Source organism: Nerophis ophidion, linkage group LG02 (assembly GCF_033978795.1).
Source record: "Nerophis ophidion isolate RoL-2023_Sa linkage group LG02, RoL_Noph_v1.0, whole genome shotgun sequence".
NCBI lineage: Eukaryota > Metazoa > Chordata > Actinopteri > Syngnathiformes > Syngnathidae > Nerophis > Nerophis ophidion.
Genome location: NC_084612.1, coordinates 51,492,766 through 51,510,605, shown reverse-complemented (window position 1 = coordinate 51,510,605; position 17,840 = coordinate 51,492,766). Strand labels below are relative to the sequence as shown.

Genomic DNA, 17,840 nt, shown 5'->3' with positions numbered 1-17,840 from the left:
AATAGTTTTGGCTTAATGTTTTAATTTTTTTTAAATACTTATGGTGTATTTCAGGGGTCGGGAACCTTTTTGGCTGAGAGAGCCATGAAAGCCAAAGATTTTAAAATGTATTTCCTTGACAGCCATATAATATTTTTTAACACTGAATACAAATAAATAATAATAATGGCCAGTTTGCGTCTAGGGCCCCTCCGACCAAAGGGAAAGGGTGAAGTGTCCTGCCCAAGGACACAACGGCAGCGATTTGGATGTCAATAGGCGGGGAGCGAACCTGCAACCCTCAGGTCTCTGGCACGGCCACTCTACCCAGTACGCCATGCCGCCCCTGAATGCATGCATTTTTAATTAATAAGAACATTTTTAGAGTGCATTAAGTCTCCTATTAGTTTTAATATGATTTTTATTCTGAAGCTAACCAATAATAAATAAAACACTTGTTACTAATAATGAGACTTCTTGAACAGGTGCGGTAGATGGATGGATTAAAATGCATGAGAATGTCTTATATTTTGAATGTTATTTTAACACTGTGATTACCAGCAGAATTATTCATTACTTATTGTGTTAAGCAATGCCAACTAAGATTTATCTGAGAGCCAGATGCAGTCATCAAAAGAGCCACATCTGGCTCTAGAGCCATAGGTTCCCTACCCCTGGTGTATTTCAAAGGCTCAAAGGATTATTTTGACCATAATAAAAGTATTTTAAACAAAACAAATTAAAACAAAGGGGGAAAAAGTATATTGTAAAAAAAAAAAAAAAATATGAAGCAATAAAATCAGTTTTTTAATGCTATTTTCAAATGTTATTTGGAATACATCAAACATATTTTAAACCAACAACTATTTTGGGACAAAAATAAAGAAAAAATACAACTCATCTAAAATGTGTGTTTGCTTCCATTAAATAATATACATTGATACATACATTTACATTAGTGTAAATTGATTAAAGCAGAGTGCATATAAGCTTGGATAATTTTGGAAAGGCTGCTATAGTCACAAAAAAAAAATTGCATTGCAAAATCTCCAATCTTTGTTTTAAAATACCACGTTAAATGAGGAAATAAGCATCAAATAATGTCACAGCAATACTGATACTCTGTAAAATACTGACTAGTATAGTCAACCTTAAGGACTGCCATTTTTATCTTCTTAAGCTAATATAGTTTGTACAAAACTAAAGTTAATACAGCAGCTTATCAAAGTGGTCGGAATACAGAATCTTTGGAGTGATACAATGTCCCTGAAAATAACCGTGAATGTAGGATTTATATTTACAAAACCCAAAACCAGTGGAGTTGGCACGTTGTGTGAATCGTAAATAAAAATAGTGATTTGCATATATTTTTCAACCTATATTCAATTTAAGAACATCAGTCAACGAGCTATTGCAAATAATTTAGGGATTTTGGAAACTGTGGACATCGTGTCCTCCAGACCAAATAGGAAAAGAACCATCCAGATTATTATAGGCGCAAAGTTCAAAAGCCAGCATCTGTGATGTATGGGGCTGTATTGTTACCCAAGGCATGGGTAAGTTACACATCTGTGAAGGAACCATTAATGCTGAAAGGTACATACAGCTTTTGGAGCAACATATGTTGCCTTCATAGTAAAAGGGTGCGGGTCCTAGACTGGCCTGTCTATAGTCCAGACCTGTCTCCCATTGAAAATGCGTGGCACATTATGAAGCCTAAAATAAGACAATGGAGACCCTGGACTGTCGAATAAATTAAGCTGTACATCAAGCAAGAGTGGGAAAGAATTCTACCTGAAAAGCTTCAAAAGTTGGTCACCTCGGTTCCCAAATGTTTACTGTGTGTTGTTAAAAGGAAAGGCCATGTAACACAGTGGTAAAAATGCCCCTCCAGCAATGTGTTGCTGCCATTAAATTTTAAATTGTTTATTTGCATTAAAAAAAAAAGTTTCTCAGTTGGAACATTAAATATCTTGTCTTTGCAGTCTATTCAATTTAATATAAATTGAAAAGGATTTGCAAATCATTGGATTATTTTTATTTAGGAATTACATAATGTGCCAACTTCCCTGGTTTTGGGTTTTGTACCCAAATCCAGGGAAGATGGTTTTGTATGTTTTTTTAAACATTGTTTTTAAAACAAAAAAATCACAATACTCCTATTCAGCCATTGATGTACAGCAGAAAGTCTTAAAAATCCACTTTGAACACACAAGCCTTTCTTGCTATAGATTTTAATTGTGACTCAACACAGGAGAAAAACAACTGGTACATCCAGTTATTTTTGTGTGACATTCATTGTAGTGTCATGAGCAAAACCTAACAAAATGACAGAGGAATTGAATTTCATTTGAAAACAACAATAGTGACACGACACAAAACATGCGGCCGTATTAAAATATTGTTTTGTCAACAACTTGGTAGTAATGTTGAGAGGCCACAATGAGTAAAATGCATTCCTGTGTTTGAACTGCACTTATTTTTGGAATTTTGCATTATTCCTTCATAAGACAAGAATGTTTTTCCCTTTTTCACACAATCTACATCATAAACGCTACCAGTAGGTGGCTAAAATCTATTCCGCTTATAAAGCTCTCTAAAAACATCCATCAATGTGAAAACAATAAAATAGAGTGTACTATTAGTGGACGTGGTTGTGGTCTACTAAGATTGCGTGTACAATTGAAAAGGGGTGCAGATCGCCTAATATAAATGAGGATTCTGCGTGTATAGTACGGTGCATCACCATGGAGACACTCATTTACTGCACATCTGCATTATCGTGCTCCTACTTGTGGCGCCTACCATTTTAAAAGCAGTCAGCATTGCACATCGACATTAAAATCACTTTTTTACCTTTTTATTTTGTATGTGTTGTGAAGGTGCACTCATGAGAGAGGCTGCACTTGTGTGCTCAAGGCACAAAAAAATATATATCAAGAAGTTATTGTCATGTGATATGTTAATGAATGCAAAAAACGGCATAAAAAAACACTAAATGACACCAAAATGCATCACTTTAATTATTTAATTATGTCAGTCCAACTATGTTGTAGGACAAAAAATTCTCGTCTGTCTTTGCAGAACTGTTGGTTTGCACGTACTATTTCAGACCTGCTAAATAACGGCACGAGTTTAGTCAATCAGGCTGCGCGTGCTAAATAATTATATTTAGATCATCTCCTCCCAGCATTGTGGCCTTTTAACGATCAGCGTATATTTTGCATATTAATGAGGCGTAAAGTAGACTGCACGCCTTATTCTGCTCTTGACGCAATGCACTTTGCACACGTTTTAGCTTTTACTGGGATGTTTATATCTTTCAGCATTAGACCTGTGTTCAATGTTTAGATAAAGAATTCAGCATACTCTCAGGTAGAAACAAATCTAAAAGAAAACAAGCTTTTTGTGTAGTCCTGCTAGCAATGTCTTCAGGTCTAAATTGAATGTCAAAGTTGATCAACTTCTCAGCGAGGCGACAACCTTCGAATATACACGTGTGAGGCATGATTTATAATCTACAATTACCTTTTACAAACTCAATATGTTAATACCTGCAAAACCTTGGTTACCATCATGATCAATGTGGCATGTTACTACAAGTGGCTTTAATATGTGGGTCACAAGACGTAAATGCAGTATTACTGGCGGTTTATGGATGTTTTCATCAGGTTAGCATTAGCTTCATAAATAGCTGTGGAGTACAAGCCATATTTTACAATTTAAACTGCGCAAAAAAGTGAAAAACCTTTTCTTGTCTTACCTAGGGATTGTGATAGGCAACATTTTTTATTATAAAAGCGCAGTTTCCATTAAAAAGGAACTGAAAGTATTTTGATTCCAAAAGCAGCTTTACTTTGCCGTGTGCTTGAAGTCACCACCAAAAACTCTCAGCATCACTCTCCTGAAAAAGCCCCAAAAGAAAACCATGCCACTTCAGCCAAACGTCCGCAGCACCGTTATTTGCAATTTCTTTCAAAGCAACACTAAAAACTATTTTGTTTGAAAATATGCAGAGTTGTCACAGAAAGCTGCTTCAAGCAGCTTTGAAGACGCACAAAGACTTCAAATCACCACGTCAGCAGCTACAATTTGAGATATTTCCGCTATAACCTTCCCTACTGAGGACTTTTTGTGCCTCTGAGGGACCAGAATTTAATAATAAGCATGGACTTGTGTTGGGTGGGAACACTTTGTAGGAGAAAAAAGAAAGACGGAGGTTGGGTGGAGACCAAAGAGCGTGTGCTGCCCCCCCAGTGGTGAGGTGTAACATGGCATACATAAAGTGGTGACAACGTGGCGGATTTTCTTCTCCATGTCGTGATCCACTGACACCGGTCCAGGCAGGTCCAAAGATGGCGTCGGTCTTCAGTAGAAAGCGAAACACTGAAAGGTGCGTCGACATGGATGTCCGTGCGCGACTTGAGGTAGACAATCACATGACAGGTGGACGAGCAGCGGCTGTATTTGCGAAGGGGGCCCTAACACTAGACTTACTTTCACACCTCACCAAAGTTGGTGTGGCCCGTCTCCTTGGCATGTTCCCGCGCCTCCTTTTGTCCCACCATGCCTGTCTGACACACCAAGCAGCGCAACGCAAAGCAGTTTACGTCCGTGAACTGCCGCTTGCGGCGGGCCTCGTCCGCCAGCTCCAGGGCCTGAGCCAGGATGATGTCGTCACATGTGGAGAAGACGGTTTGGGGCGGCGCCGCGGAGCCCTGCGCTCCTTTCTCCAGCGGGTCGTAGTGAATGCCGTCATAGATGAGCAGCACGCGCTTGAGGTAGCCGGCGTCCTCGCCGAATCGGTCCACACGCACCGTCTGGGTGTCCACCACGCAGATCTCGCACTGATAGAACTTGGAAAGGATGGACACCTCAATGGCGCCACCCCACGTGTCGTCACGCCGGATCCAGGTGCAGTACTCCTCGTTGGTCTTTCCCAGCACCGCCTCAGAGTACGCCGCCGGGTCACTGGACACGATCTGGGCGATGAGGCCGCGCATCTCGGGGGCGCGTGCCGGCTCGTACACGCCGCCCTCCACAACGTAGTTGACGCTGGTGAAGAGGCAGGAGTTGTCCGCCGGGACCACGCGCCGCGCCAGGACCGGCGGTTTGGTCACAGAGGGATGAGCGAGCGACTTTGGCTTGTTCTTTTCCTCCTCCACTATGAGCGTGTCTCCTGAAGGGGGCAACAACACAAACAAGGTCAGAATGGGAGCATGGCTAGATGCAACACACCAGCCAAACTTGAAGTCAGGTGTGCCTGTTACGTCGATCGCAAGCTCCCGGTCGATCGGGGAGTGTGTGTCAGTCGATCGCCAGCCAGGCATTAAAAAAATACACCTAAAAATGATTGATCATAAATCTTCACCAATATGTCACTTTCGTCACTTGATTGACATTCACGGCACCAGAGGGTCTTGTGAGATGACACTGGCTGCTGCCAGATCATTATTAATAAAAAATGACCCACAGGAAGGCGAGAAACACTTTTATTTCAACAGACACTTGCGCCGTACCTGCAGTCAAAACTCTAAAGACCGACTGCAGTTCTTATCTTCACAATAAAAGCCCTGCTTCATCCTGCCTGCCCTAATAAAATAAGAGTCTCAGAAAGCTAGCGTGCACAAGCTGGCAAGCTATGAAGTTTGCTGTCAATGTATTTCTTGTAAAGTGTAAACAAACGAGTATTTAAGCTGGACAAATAAGATGCCAAAAACCAACCACTTCCATGTGATATTGGACAGAAAGGAGGACTTTTTTCCCCTTCCATTTGAAAATGTGGACATTATCAACACTACTGTCTGATTCCAATCAATGCAAGTCATCAGATTCAGGTAATACACCAACTTATATTATTGTCTTCATGAAAGAAAGGAATCCATGTGTTAAACATGCTTGTATTATCATTAAACACCATATAAGTTGTTAACAAAAACGTCCATCCATCCATCCATCTTCTTCCGCTTAGCTGAGGTTGGGTCGCGGGGGCAGCAGCCTAAGCAAGGAAGCCCAGACCCTCCTCTCCCCAGCCACTTCATCCAGCTCTTACCGGGAGACCCCGAGGCGTTCCCAGGCCAGCCGGGAGACATAGTCTTCCCAACGTGTCCTGGGTCTTCCCTGTGGCCTCCTACCGGTTGGACGTGCCCTAGACACCTCCCTAGGAAGGCGTTCGGGTGGCATCCTGACCAGATGCCCGAACTACCTCATCTGGCTCCTCTCGATGTGGAGGAGCAAAGGCTTTACTTTGAGGTGCCCCCGGATGGCAGAGCTTCTCACCCCTATCTCTAAGGGAGAGCCCCGCCACCCGGCGAAGGAAGTTCATTTCGGCCGCTTGTACCCGTGATCTTGTCCTTTCGGTCAAAACCCACAGCTCATGACCATAGGTGAGGATGGGAACGTAGATCGACCGGTAAATTGAGAGCTTTGCCTTTCGGCTCAGCTCCTTCTTCACCACAACGGATCAGTACAGCGTCCGCATTACTGAAGACGCCGCACCGATCCGCCTGTCAATCTCACGATCCACATCAAAAACGTTTCTTTCATAAATAAGTAATTATACATTATACAAACCCCGTTTCCATATGAGTTGGGAAATTGTGTTAGATGTAAATATAAACGGAATACAATGATTTGCAAATCATTTTCAACCCATATTCGGTTCAATATGCTAAAATGACAACTATTTTGATGTTAAAACTGATAAACATTTTTTTTTTTTGCAAATAATCATTAACTTTAGAATTTGATGCCAGCAACACGTGACAAAGAAGTTGGGAAAGGTGGCCATAAATACTGATAAAGTTGAGGAATGCTCATCAAACACTTATTTGGAACATCCCACAGGTGTGCAGGCTAATTGGGAACAGGTGGTGCCATGATTGGGTATAAAAGCAGCTTCCATGAAATGCTAAGTAATTCACAAAGATGGGCCGAGGGTCACCAATTTGTAAGCAAATTGTCGAACAGTTTTAGAACAACATTTCTCAACGAGCTATTGCAAGGAATTTAGGGATTTTACCATCTACGGTCCGTAAAATCATCAAAAGGTTCAGAGAATCTGGAGAAATCAATCCACGTAAGCGATGATATTACGGACCTTTGATCCCTCAGGCGGTACTGCATCTAAAACAGACATCAGTGTGTAAAGGATACCACATGGGCTCAGGAACGTCATAAAACCACTGTCAGTAAGTACAGTTGGTCGCTACATGTAAGTGCAAGTTAAAACTCTACTATGCAAAGCGAAAGCCATTTATCAACAACACCTAGGAACGCCGCCTGCTTCACTAGGCCCGAGCTCATCTAAGATGGACTGATGCAAAGTGGAAAAGTGTTCTGTGGTCTGACGAGTCCACATTTCAAATTATATTTGGAAATTGTGGACGTGGTGTCCTCCAAAACAAAGAGGAAAATAACCATCCGGATTGTTAAAGGCGCAAAGTTCAAAAGCCAGCATCTGTGATGGTATTAGTGTATTAATGCCCAACGCATGGGTAACTTACACATCTGTGAAGGCACCATTAAGGCTGAATGGTCCATACAGGTTTTGCAGCAACATATGTTGTCATCCAAGCAACGTTATCATGGACGCCCCTGCTTATTTCAGCAAAACAATGCCAAGCCACGTGTTACAACAGCGTGGCTTCATAGTAAAATAGTGTGGGTACTTTCCTGGCCCGCCTGCAGTGCAGACATGTCTCCCATCGAAAATGTGTGGCGCATTATGAAGGGTAAAATACGACAGAAAGAGACCCCGGACTGTTGAACAAATTAAGCTGTACATCAAGCAAGAATGGTAAGTAATTCCACTTTCAAAGCTTCAACAATTAGTTTCCTCAGCTCCCAAACGTTTATTGAGTGTTGTTAAAAGAAAAGGTGATGTAACACAGTGGTGAACATGCCCTTTCCAAACTACTTTGGCACGTGTTGCAGCCATGAAATTCTAAGTTTATTATTACTTGCAAAAAAAAAAAAGTTTATGAGTTTGAACATCAAATATCTTGTCTTTGTAGTGCATTCAATTGAATTTGGGTTGAAAAGGATTTGCAAATCATTGATTTCCGTTTATATTTACATCTAACACAATTTCCCAACTCATATGGAAACGGGGTTTGTATATATATGAATGAAGTAGATCCCCTTGACTTGATCATAAAAGGAGCTCGCCTGCAGAAAAAGTGCGGGCACCCCTGCACAATTTTGGGAGAAAACCTATATAAATTGTTTTTTTCCATATTTCTCCATATTCTTCACATTAGGGTTGTACGGTATACCGGTACTAGGATAGTATCGTGATACTAATGAATAAAAAAAGGTACTATCCTTTGTTTAAAAAGTACCGGTTGCCGGGCATGGCGGCACGCCATCACGTCGTGACATTGCTGGTTTTATGAGCAGAGGAGCATGTTCGGCAGCGCACCATCACAGAGTACTTACAAGCACACAGTGTGTAAACAAAAAAGGGAGAACAGACGCATGTTGGCCTAAAAACTAAGCTATAACACTGAAACGCCTTCAGGAGGAGGTGTTTGCTAGCTAGCAGCAAACATCCATCCGCAGTCGGCAGTGTTTTAGCTACGTCTGAATCACTAATCCTGGCCTCCATGGCGACAAATATAGTATGTTTCTTACAAGTATCATCCCTGAAGGATGAGGAAAAGCTAAACATGTTTCACTACACACGGTAGGATACAACAGCTCATCGGCTTCACCGCTAATTAAAAGCTAGTGCGCCTGAAAGTAAACAAATGCAAAAGGTGATATCCACTGTATTGATACCAAGTACAAAAGTGCATCTTGTCGATACTACATTGATTATTTTTCTCGACAAAATCTGTTTTTCCTTTTTTTTTTAAATTCATATTATGTTTATAAACTCAGGAAATACGTCCCTGGACACATGATGACTTGGAATATGACCATAATATGATCCTGTAACTACTTGGTATCATATCGATACCTAAATTTGTGGTATCATCCAAAACTAATGTAAAGTATCAAATACAAGAATATGTGATTATTGCATTTTAACAGAAGTGTGGATAGAACATGTTAAAAGAGAAAGTAACCAGATAACAGTAAATGAACAAGTAGATTAATAATTCATTTTCAACCACATGTCCTTTATATTTCCATCCATCCATTTTTCTACCGCTTGTCCCGTTCAGGGTGGCGGGGGGTCGCCGTAGTCTATTTCAGCTGCATTAATAGAATGATAAATGATAATATGTTACTGAGGTCAGCAAACTAATTAGGACACTATTTTACTTAAGGACAAAATTGCAATCAGAAACATGTTTAATGTACCTTAAGATGTTTTGCTAAAATAAAGCCAATAAGGCCATTTTTTGCAGTACACTTTATTTTGAAAAGTATCGAGATACATTTTGGTACCGGTACCAAAATATTGGTATCGGGACAACCCTAGTGTGTATAATGTAATCAGAATTTATATAAATCATGAAAGTAACCATTTAAAAGGATACAAACTTGTATTTATTTTTACTTTAGAATCACAGTGTAATCTATTAGAAGATAATTAACTTTTATCCTAAATAAATAAACAAATAAAATGGATTGTCATTTATGTAAGCACAAATCGAACAAATATTGAAGATCTCACATTTTCCCAGTGTGAAAAACTAGGTCGAGTTGTCTTTGTTTGTTCACGGCATTCATATTGCCCTTCCAGTTTGAAGCTGGAATATTTCCACGACGGGACTTTTGTTTTGTAGTCATATTTGTCCCTCCTAATTTTTGTTACTCTGGAACTTCTCACTCGAGTTGCGAGGCTCTCAGTACGGGCTTCCTGTGTGTACAGCTAAGCCCACCCAGACAAAGACTGTGAATGAGTGAAAAGATGGCTCACTGTGTTCAGTTATTTCTACTGTTAAATGATGCACAGAGACAGACAAACAAACGCCAGGCTCAACAATTCTGATTGGCCGACACATACATGCCAGTGACGCAGAGGAAAAAAAACACACACTTATCCTTTAGTGATTATTTGTCGCACTAATTAAAACCTCAATGTCGATTCAATGTTAATTAATTGTGCAGCCCAATGCAAAAGTCGGGGATTAATGTCTTTTCTTACTAAATGTATAAAATATTCTGTTTTGACAAAAAAATACATGCATAGCAAGCAATTTCATATATTTTGAACTGGATCTAATATTACATTCTGAACTTTTTTTGTAAAAATCTAAATTAGCACTCATGATTTTAGGGCAAGTTTTCTAGCGCTTTTCTTAGTTTTTTTAAGGAACTCAAAGCGCTTTAACACTATTTCTACATTCACCCGTTCACACACACTGATGGCGGGAACTGCCATGCAAGGAGCTAACTAGGACCCATCAGGAGCAAGGCTGAGGTGTCTTGCTCAAGGACACAATAGACATGACTAGGATGGGAGAAGTTGAGGATTGAACCAGGAACCCTCAGGTAGCTGATACAGCCAGGAACTGCGCCACGCCATCCCACACCTGTGCGCACTTTAAATTGTGCACAGTAAAAATATTTTTACAGTACATAGCTAGTAGCCCAGTGTCCAAAATTTTACCATAAATAAAAACACGATAGTTTCTCAATTTAAAGTAACGTACACAACAACTAAAGATTTTACAGTAAAATGTGTGATGTATTTCCATTTATATGCTCTTAAAAAAAATATTGCATTTTTCGGTAAAATGTTAGCAAGGTTTTACTGTAAAATCTAGACATGGAAGATGAAAATGTTACACATAACAATTGTCACCTTCTAATAAAAAAATCCTCAGAAATACTACAAAATAATCATTTAAATACATCTTCCATAAAGGGTTAAAGACCTACTGTACACCAGGTGTGTCTAAAGTCTGGCCTGCATGGTGTCTAAAATGGTGTTTGATGAACATATGTACACATTTCTTATAGGATATTGTAGTATTTAAGTGTGCCAGCCTGGTTTAATAAAGATACTATTAATAATAAGAATAACTATTGTTTTTTGTTATGTTTCGGTGTATCTATGGAGACACAACAGGCAAGTGCAGAAGACAAGAATCCCCCTCCATTCGGGAAGCACAGGTAAACACAAAAACAAAGATGTGCAGCCAGGAAGCGCACAACTGAACATCAGGTGTTCAAAGCACACCTGTTGTTTGAGGTACAAAGCAAAACCATCCAGTCCTGAAAAGCATCCTGATTGCCAACCACGGTCAGACGTTCCCTGATTGTCTTCATTTGCTACCAGAAGAGTGGTAGCAAATGAAGGCAAACAGGAAATGGAATGAAAAATAAAAAGTGCTGGACAAGAAATAATGCAAAATACAAGGAACTAAAAACTGTCATGTGACACCATGATAGGTCATACAAGAAAGTACAAACTGACACCAAAATGATCTTCGATATTGCAGGTGTCCTACCAGACTTAATGGGGTAGTCCTTGAGGTGGGCGTCCCCGTTTCGCAGGTCCAGGCTGGAGGGCGGGTAGCCCACCATGATTTTCTGCACCTCGCAGGGGATTCCCGTCAGCTCTTCCACTTTCCTCTTCAACTCTCGCACGCACGACTGGTGAGTCAAGCCCTGCATGACATGGCTGCCGTTCTTGGTCTTGCAGCGAAGGCGCAACATTCTGCCTGAGGCAAAATCATTGAATGATGATAATAATAAATGGAGTATTGACAGACACACATATTACAATTCACAGTGCATCACGTTCTTGCGTCTTTAGCCTTCACTCAACTGCAGATAGTACCAAACAGCTATTGAATATTTTAGTCATCTAGCGATTAGTTTGTTTGATTAATCGTGTAATCAGATTAATTAATGTGTGTTTTAGGGAAACAATATTTCTACTTGCTATAACTTTCATTATTTTGTTGAATAAATGCACGTCATTAACATTAAAATTTGACTTTTAAAAAGTATGCACAAATAAAAATTAACGAAAAACTGCTGCATTGCTCTTTCGTGTGCTCTTTTACAGGAGTTTGTGTATTTTGAGTTCCAGGGACTCCATGTGGTCTGGATTTTAGCCATTTTTATCACTTACACTCAATTAATTGAAGCAAACAACTCAAAACTTTTTTCTAATTAAATTAATCATTGCAGCTCTAATTAGAGACAAGCCGTAAGCACAGGTGAGGCCTTCATTCACACTAATCCAATATATTAGTTTTTAAACCCTAAATATTTACCGAGGGCTGTATTGTGTTCTAATCACACTCTTATCATTTTTAGGAACTATTGGATTTTGAAAAAATGTGTAATAGATCTAAAAAAATGTAAACAATATTTCTACAATGTCTGTAGTCTGATGTACAACGTAGCTGAGAATGTGGTCTGCAAACTAAAGTCTGCAGGGTCGATTCCCTTTACATGTACTCACTAGTGGTGTATATCCTGCTGTGATAAAAGTACATGTACTCACTCGTGGTGTATTTCCTACTGTGATACAAGTACATGTACTCACTTGTGGTGTATTTCCTACTGTGATACATAAACATGTACTCACTCGTGGTGTAATTTCCTACTGTGATACATGAACATGTATTCACTAGTGGTGTATTTCCTACTGTGATACATGTATTTATCACTAGTGGTGTATTTACTACTGTGATACATGTACTCACTAGTGGTGTATTTCCTACGGTGATGACTTCAACCAGTGGATACCAAAGTCCAGCTAGCTTTATTATTTCCTATTACTTTTTAAAGAAAAGTATGAAATGTTACAACTTAAAGTCCCAGAAGAGTGGAAAAACAAGTTGCCTCTATATTAAAGCTAGTATTGTATATATCTGATTTATGACACCAAAAGACCTCCAAAGTTTGAGTACAATTATATATGATCAAAATAGTATCAATATCACGGAGATTCTCGAGACATTTTGAGAGATAATAAGGAAGCCAGTCACGTGATCCGTGACGTAGAGGAGGAACCATAGGTCCTTTCCCCATCACAACAAGGCTAATCTAACAGACTTTGTGAGAGCCAACAACGATTACTTTGTGTTCGAGCACAAAAATATAAGCTTCTGGATCATAATTTTTCCCAGAGGATGAGCAATAAATTCTAAACGGATGTCGCTTTATTCTAACACTAGCATTAGCAGCATTGCTAGGTGCCAAACATACAAACTAACCATAATAAATGTCCACTCTCGCTGGGATGTCGACTGACGGGACAGTGTGTCATTACCTCACTGCTATCAATGCGCCGCTAAAACAGTCCGTCTGCGTTAGCGCTTATAATACCAATGTATATTTGGTTCATTTTCAGGTCACGAATTGTAAATGGAGTATTGTTGGGGCTTTCTGAATGTTTTTAGAGAGAGACAAGGGCAACAGAGCCATTTGTTGACTCAATTATTATTGATTTACGATTTAAAAATGTTAAAAAAGCTTAAATAAAAAACATTTATTTGCAACTGTTGCATAATTCTAGTATGACTGATCTAATCCTATTGTTAAAGTGCAGAAGTGTTACTCCAGTGACATAGAATCTTCGGAAATTGCCAAAGATATTCGGAGCAAAATGGCTGACTGAATTTTGGGCATTGTGATGTTTGGGTGGTATTTTCACACACTTTGCAGATTGTAAATACTAACAATGAAACACAAACGAGTATGTGAAATAAACTTGTATTTCCAGTCCACTGCTACATTGAGATATAAAACTAAGCTAGTATACTAATATAAATACCATCGTTGACATTTATTTATACTGTTTGGCATGACTTCAAATACTTTTGAGGGGCAAACTTAACTAAAAAGTGAAGAATATCCAATATTTCAATAAAAACAGGCTGGGAGGACCCCTGTTTTAAACGATCGTAAGGTTTATTTCCATATTATCTAATATTGTTAGAACCTCAGTAATGTAGGCTAGTTTTAACGAAGATTTAAGGTGTACGTTCTGTACTTATTTGAAAAGTACAGAACGTACTTTCCAAATAAGTACGTTCTGTACTTATTTGAAAACACAAACAGTTGACTGTGTTTTAACCACAATTTTTTTCATTTTTATTTTCTCTTCTTTCTCCATGCAAAGAATCAAGCGCCGCATAGTGTTTGGTTGCGGCACCAATATTTGGCATTTTAACATATATCTACAGTACAGGCCAAACGTTTGGACACACCTTCTCATTCAATGTGTTTTCATAACTATTTACATTGTAGATTGTCACTGAAGGCATCAAAACTATGAATGAACACGTGGAGTTATATACTTAACAAAAAAAGGTGAAATAACTGAACACGTTTTATATTGTAGTTTCTTCAAAATAGCCACTCTTTGCTCCGATTACTTTTTTGCGCACTCTTGGCATTCTCTCAATGAGCTTCAAGAGGAACCTGAAATGGTTCTCACTTCACATATGTGCTTGAAGCTCATCGAGAGAATGCCGAGTGTGTGCAAAGCAGTAATCAGAGTAAAGAGTGGCTAATTTGAAGAAACTAGAATATAAAACATGTTTTCAGTAATTTCACCTTTTTTTGTTTTAAGTACATAACTCCACATGCATTCATTCATAGTTTTGATGCCTTCAGTGACAATATAAAATGTAAATAGTCATGAAAATAAAGAAAGCGCACTGAATGAGAAGGTGTGTCCTAGTGATGGGTCCGGCAACACCGATGCATCGGCGCATGCGTAAAGCTCTTAGAGCAAAACCCTGTGTCGGTGCGCGTGTAACTTATAGAAAGTCACGTGACCGATCATGAGCTGTGTCGGTCACGTGACCTATACGCGAACTGTGTCAAACTGACGCCTGCGCGCCAAACTGTGTATATAAGGAAGCGCATCTGTCAAAGAGATGCTGCTGCCAACAGAATCGCCACACTTGTCGTTGGTCATTTGTAATTTATCGTCGTCGGAGATCATGAAGCAGCCTCAGGCAAAAAGAAAGATTTTTTCCGTGAAATAATAACAAAGAGAAATTGTCTAAAATGTAATACGTTGGAAAAACTGTTTTTTTTAATAAAAATGTGTAAAAAAAAAAAGAAAAAAGAAAAATTCCCAGTCCACAAGCATAATTCACAACACGTTCTCTTAGAGTTCCATGTTATGACACGTGTTCACATTTATTAACTGTATCTAAAAAAGATAATATATTTTTATTTAAACGAAGATATGAAATAATCCTAAATGAAATACAATGACTTGGTTTATATTATTGTATATACTAGGTCATAAAATCAGTGTCAGTTGAGTCGGTCCATAGGTTGCCTGTAGGGATTTTTAATGTCCAGCAGATGTCAGTATTTAGTGACACAGCATCAATAGTTTTGCAATGTGTCGAAACGCTTCATGACGCCTCATCAACCCATCACTAGTGTGTCCTAACTTTTGGCCTGTGCTATATATCGGCCTCTATTATATCGTATACAATGTCCAGCAGATGTCAGTATTTAGTGACACAGCATCGACACAGTATCAATAGTTTTGCAATGTGTAGAAACGCTTCATGACGCCTCATCAACCCATCACTAGTGTGTCCTAACTTTTGGCCTGTGCTATATATCGGCCTCTATTATATCGTATACAACAAAACTACATAATCGGATACAATATACACACATATAGTACCAGTGTTTAATAAAATAAACAAATATTTCTAAAAAATATTTCTCCTACGATCTTGCACGCTTGTACACAGAATATCTCGTGCTCAGCTTTCAAAACTTCCTTTGTTTTTTTTACTGGAGATTCCAGTTTTTGTCCTTCCTCCTTTGTGTTTTACCGGTTCTGTTTTGTTGCGCTACTGCAATGATCAAGCTCATTTAAAATGTGCAGCGAAGGTCATGTTACATGATTCAATCAAACAACGCAAAATAAAAGATATCCCGCCAAAAATCACAACTTTGTGTAAATATATTGACAAGTAGGAGACTTATTATATACATAAAGAATAGACGATATCCTTATACTTTCTCTAACATCCAGGAAGAAATGTCAGCCATCTTGAAAAATGTCTCAACTACAATTTACGTGAACATTTTCATTTAAATATTCAGAATATTTCAAGGTGCCTCACAAGGAAACCTTACAATATACTATAAACTGTTATGCAATTGAGTGGGCAGCGAGTTATTTTAATTAATTTTTCAGTGGAGATTTGCCATATTTTGCAATGCAAATGTTGATGCTCATCTTATACACACGTAATAAAGGTAACTTAACCACAACATTAGCGCCATATAAAAAATCATGTCGCTACTGGTCTAACGTCTCCAAAAAATAGGTTAAAAACATTTACTAACAACTATTCATGTTTAAATAACTTAAACTGTAAATGTTGGATATCAGCCTCTTTGACTACTAATAATTGGTATCTACTCACAATAAGTGATCTGGCGATGACAATGCACACTAAAATAAAAGGGGGAAAAAAAGCTGACAGCAACATTGTATTGTTTCACTCTTTTGTTCGAACACTTTTAACACCAACGCTTTAAGACGCTACAGAAAGTGTACCAAGTTTACATTCCACCCATTAAACATCCCGTTAACTACTGAGCAGCGTTAATTTGTATAAATGCAACTTATTGGCGGGGCTAAATGTGTGCTGAGCTGAAGCTAACCTGCGCTAGCATGTTAACCTGGCTAATAACTGAAAGCTAAGCGGAGAGTTGCCGCCAACACGACTCGGCTTCGTCTCGTTGGCGACAAAAAGACAACGCGTCAGTCAAATAAAAACGGTTAAGAGCGCGTTCCTGAAGTCACTTCTTATTCGCTCTTACCTGTCGACGACTTGCTGCCTCGCCTCAAACAAAAAACGACCACTTCTAAGGGCTGTTACGTCATTACACGCGGGCGACGTCACGACGCTGCGACTACCGTAAATCCTTTAATAATTCCTCAAAACGTTTTAAAAAAACAACCATTTTAAAGAACAACCCAGAGTCATGTATTTTGAGTTTGTTTCGAACATGCATGCATAAACCATGATACATCACAATTTCAAGTTTCTCTATTCAACATGTTCGAAAAGGAGTAGGAAGAAGCAGAGTTTATTTAATCCTCCTTTTCCTTTACATAGCAGTTTCTCAAACTTTTGTTTACTTCCTGTTCTCAATGTATTCACAATATAATTCATAAGTAATAACTATAAAAATGAATTAATAATAATTGGTGAGATGAGTAAGGGCCCTGCGATGAGGTGCATGGCGACTTGTCCACCTCTTTTCCACGACTTGCCCGATTGTAGCTGAGATAGGCACCAGTGCCCCCTGCAAGCCCAAAAGGAATAAGCGGCAGTTAATGGATGGAGATGAGGAAGATTGTCTTGAAAATGAATGGATAGATGAAATAAATTAAGAATGTTTATCATGGTTCTTCTTCTTTGTACTTGGTAAACACTTTAAGTTTGAAGTTTCTTGAAGTGGATCATATAGTACATTCTTTGATTTCTTTACTTAATCCATTTCCTAATTTAATTCCACATACTGATATACTGAAGGTTTTAAAGTGTTATATGTGCGTACACATGTTTTAAATTACATTTTTCTCTAAGATTATATTTCTCCTCTTTTGTTGAGAAGAATATTTTTGGGTAGCATATTTGCTTGCTTTGTGTATTCCAGGGATGTCAAAGTCAAATACAGAGTGGGCCAAAATTTTAAACTGAACAAGGCCGCGGGCCAAGGGTTGAACAAATTAACCTTTTAATAGGGACCCAAACAAGTTTTGCATTGAATATTGAACAAGCAAGCCTTATATAACTTTATAGTGACATGCAAAATCGAGTTTCAAAAAATAATAATGATTAAAAAATATCAATGGCATATCAAATAAAATTTAAATAAAAATTGTGTGCCTCTTCTATTTGCAGCCTTCGGAGGTAAATATCAAAATAAACTTTTTCCACAGGCTA

The 17,840-nt window shown here is 38.8% G+C and overlaps 1 protein-coding gene across 3 annotated transcripts; it reads right to left on the bottom strand.

Moving 5' to 3' along the window:
- Positions 1–2,197: 2,197 nt before the first annotated feature.
- On the bottom strand, positions 2,198–16,796 carry yod1 (YOD1 deubiquitinase). 3 transcript variants are annotated; one of them, XM_061886033.1, is made up of 3 exons: positions 16,708–16,796; positions 11,388–11,600; positions 2,198–5,158 (listed from the first exon to the last, which is right to left on the bottom strand). In XM_061886033.1, the coding sequence occupies exons 2-3, from the start codon at positions 11,593–11,595 to the stop codon at positions 4,479–4,481; spliced, it is 888 nt and encodes a 295-aa protein (XP_061742017.1). In that variant the 5' UTR covers positions 11,596–11,600; positions 16,708–16,796; the 3' UTR covers positions 2,198–4,478. The 3 variants fall into 3 exon arrangements, with proteins under 3 accessions (XP_061742017.1, XP_061742022.1, XP_061742027.1); XM_061886038.1 differs by having other exon boundaries at positions 11,388–11,596; positions 16,708–16,785; XM_061886043.1 differs by lacking the exon at positions 16,708–16,796 and adding an exon at positions 16,567–16,681.
- Between the last annotated feature and the right edge of the window lie 1,044 nt (positions 16,797–17,840).

What these genes read in the sequence shown, in the direction of transcription:
- yod1 (XM_061886033.1), bottom strand. Translation starts at nt 11,595, where the DNA reads ATGTTGCGCCTTCGCTGCAAGACCAAGAACGGCAGCCATGTCATGCAG. An exon ending in GGACTACCCCATTAAGTCTG is followed by an intron (nt 5,159 to 11,387) that starts GTAGGACACCTG and finishes TGCCCCCTTCAG; the next exon opens with GAGACACGCTCATAGTGGAG.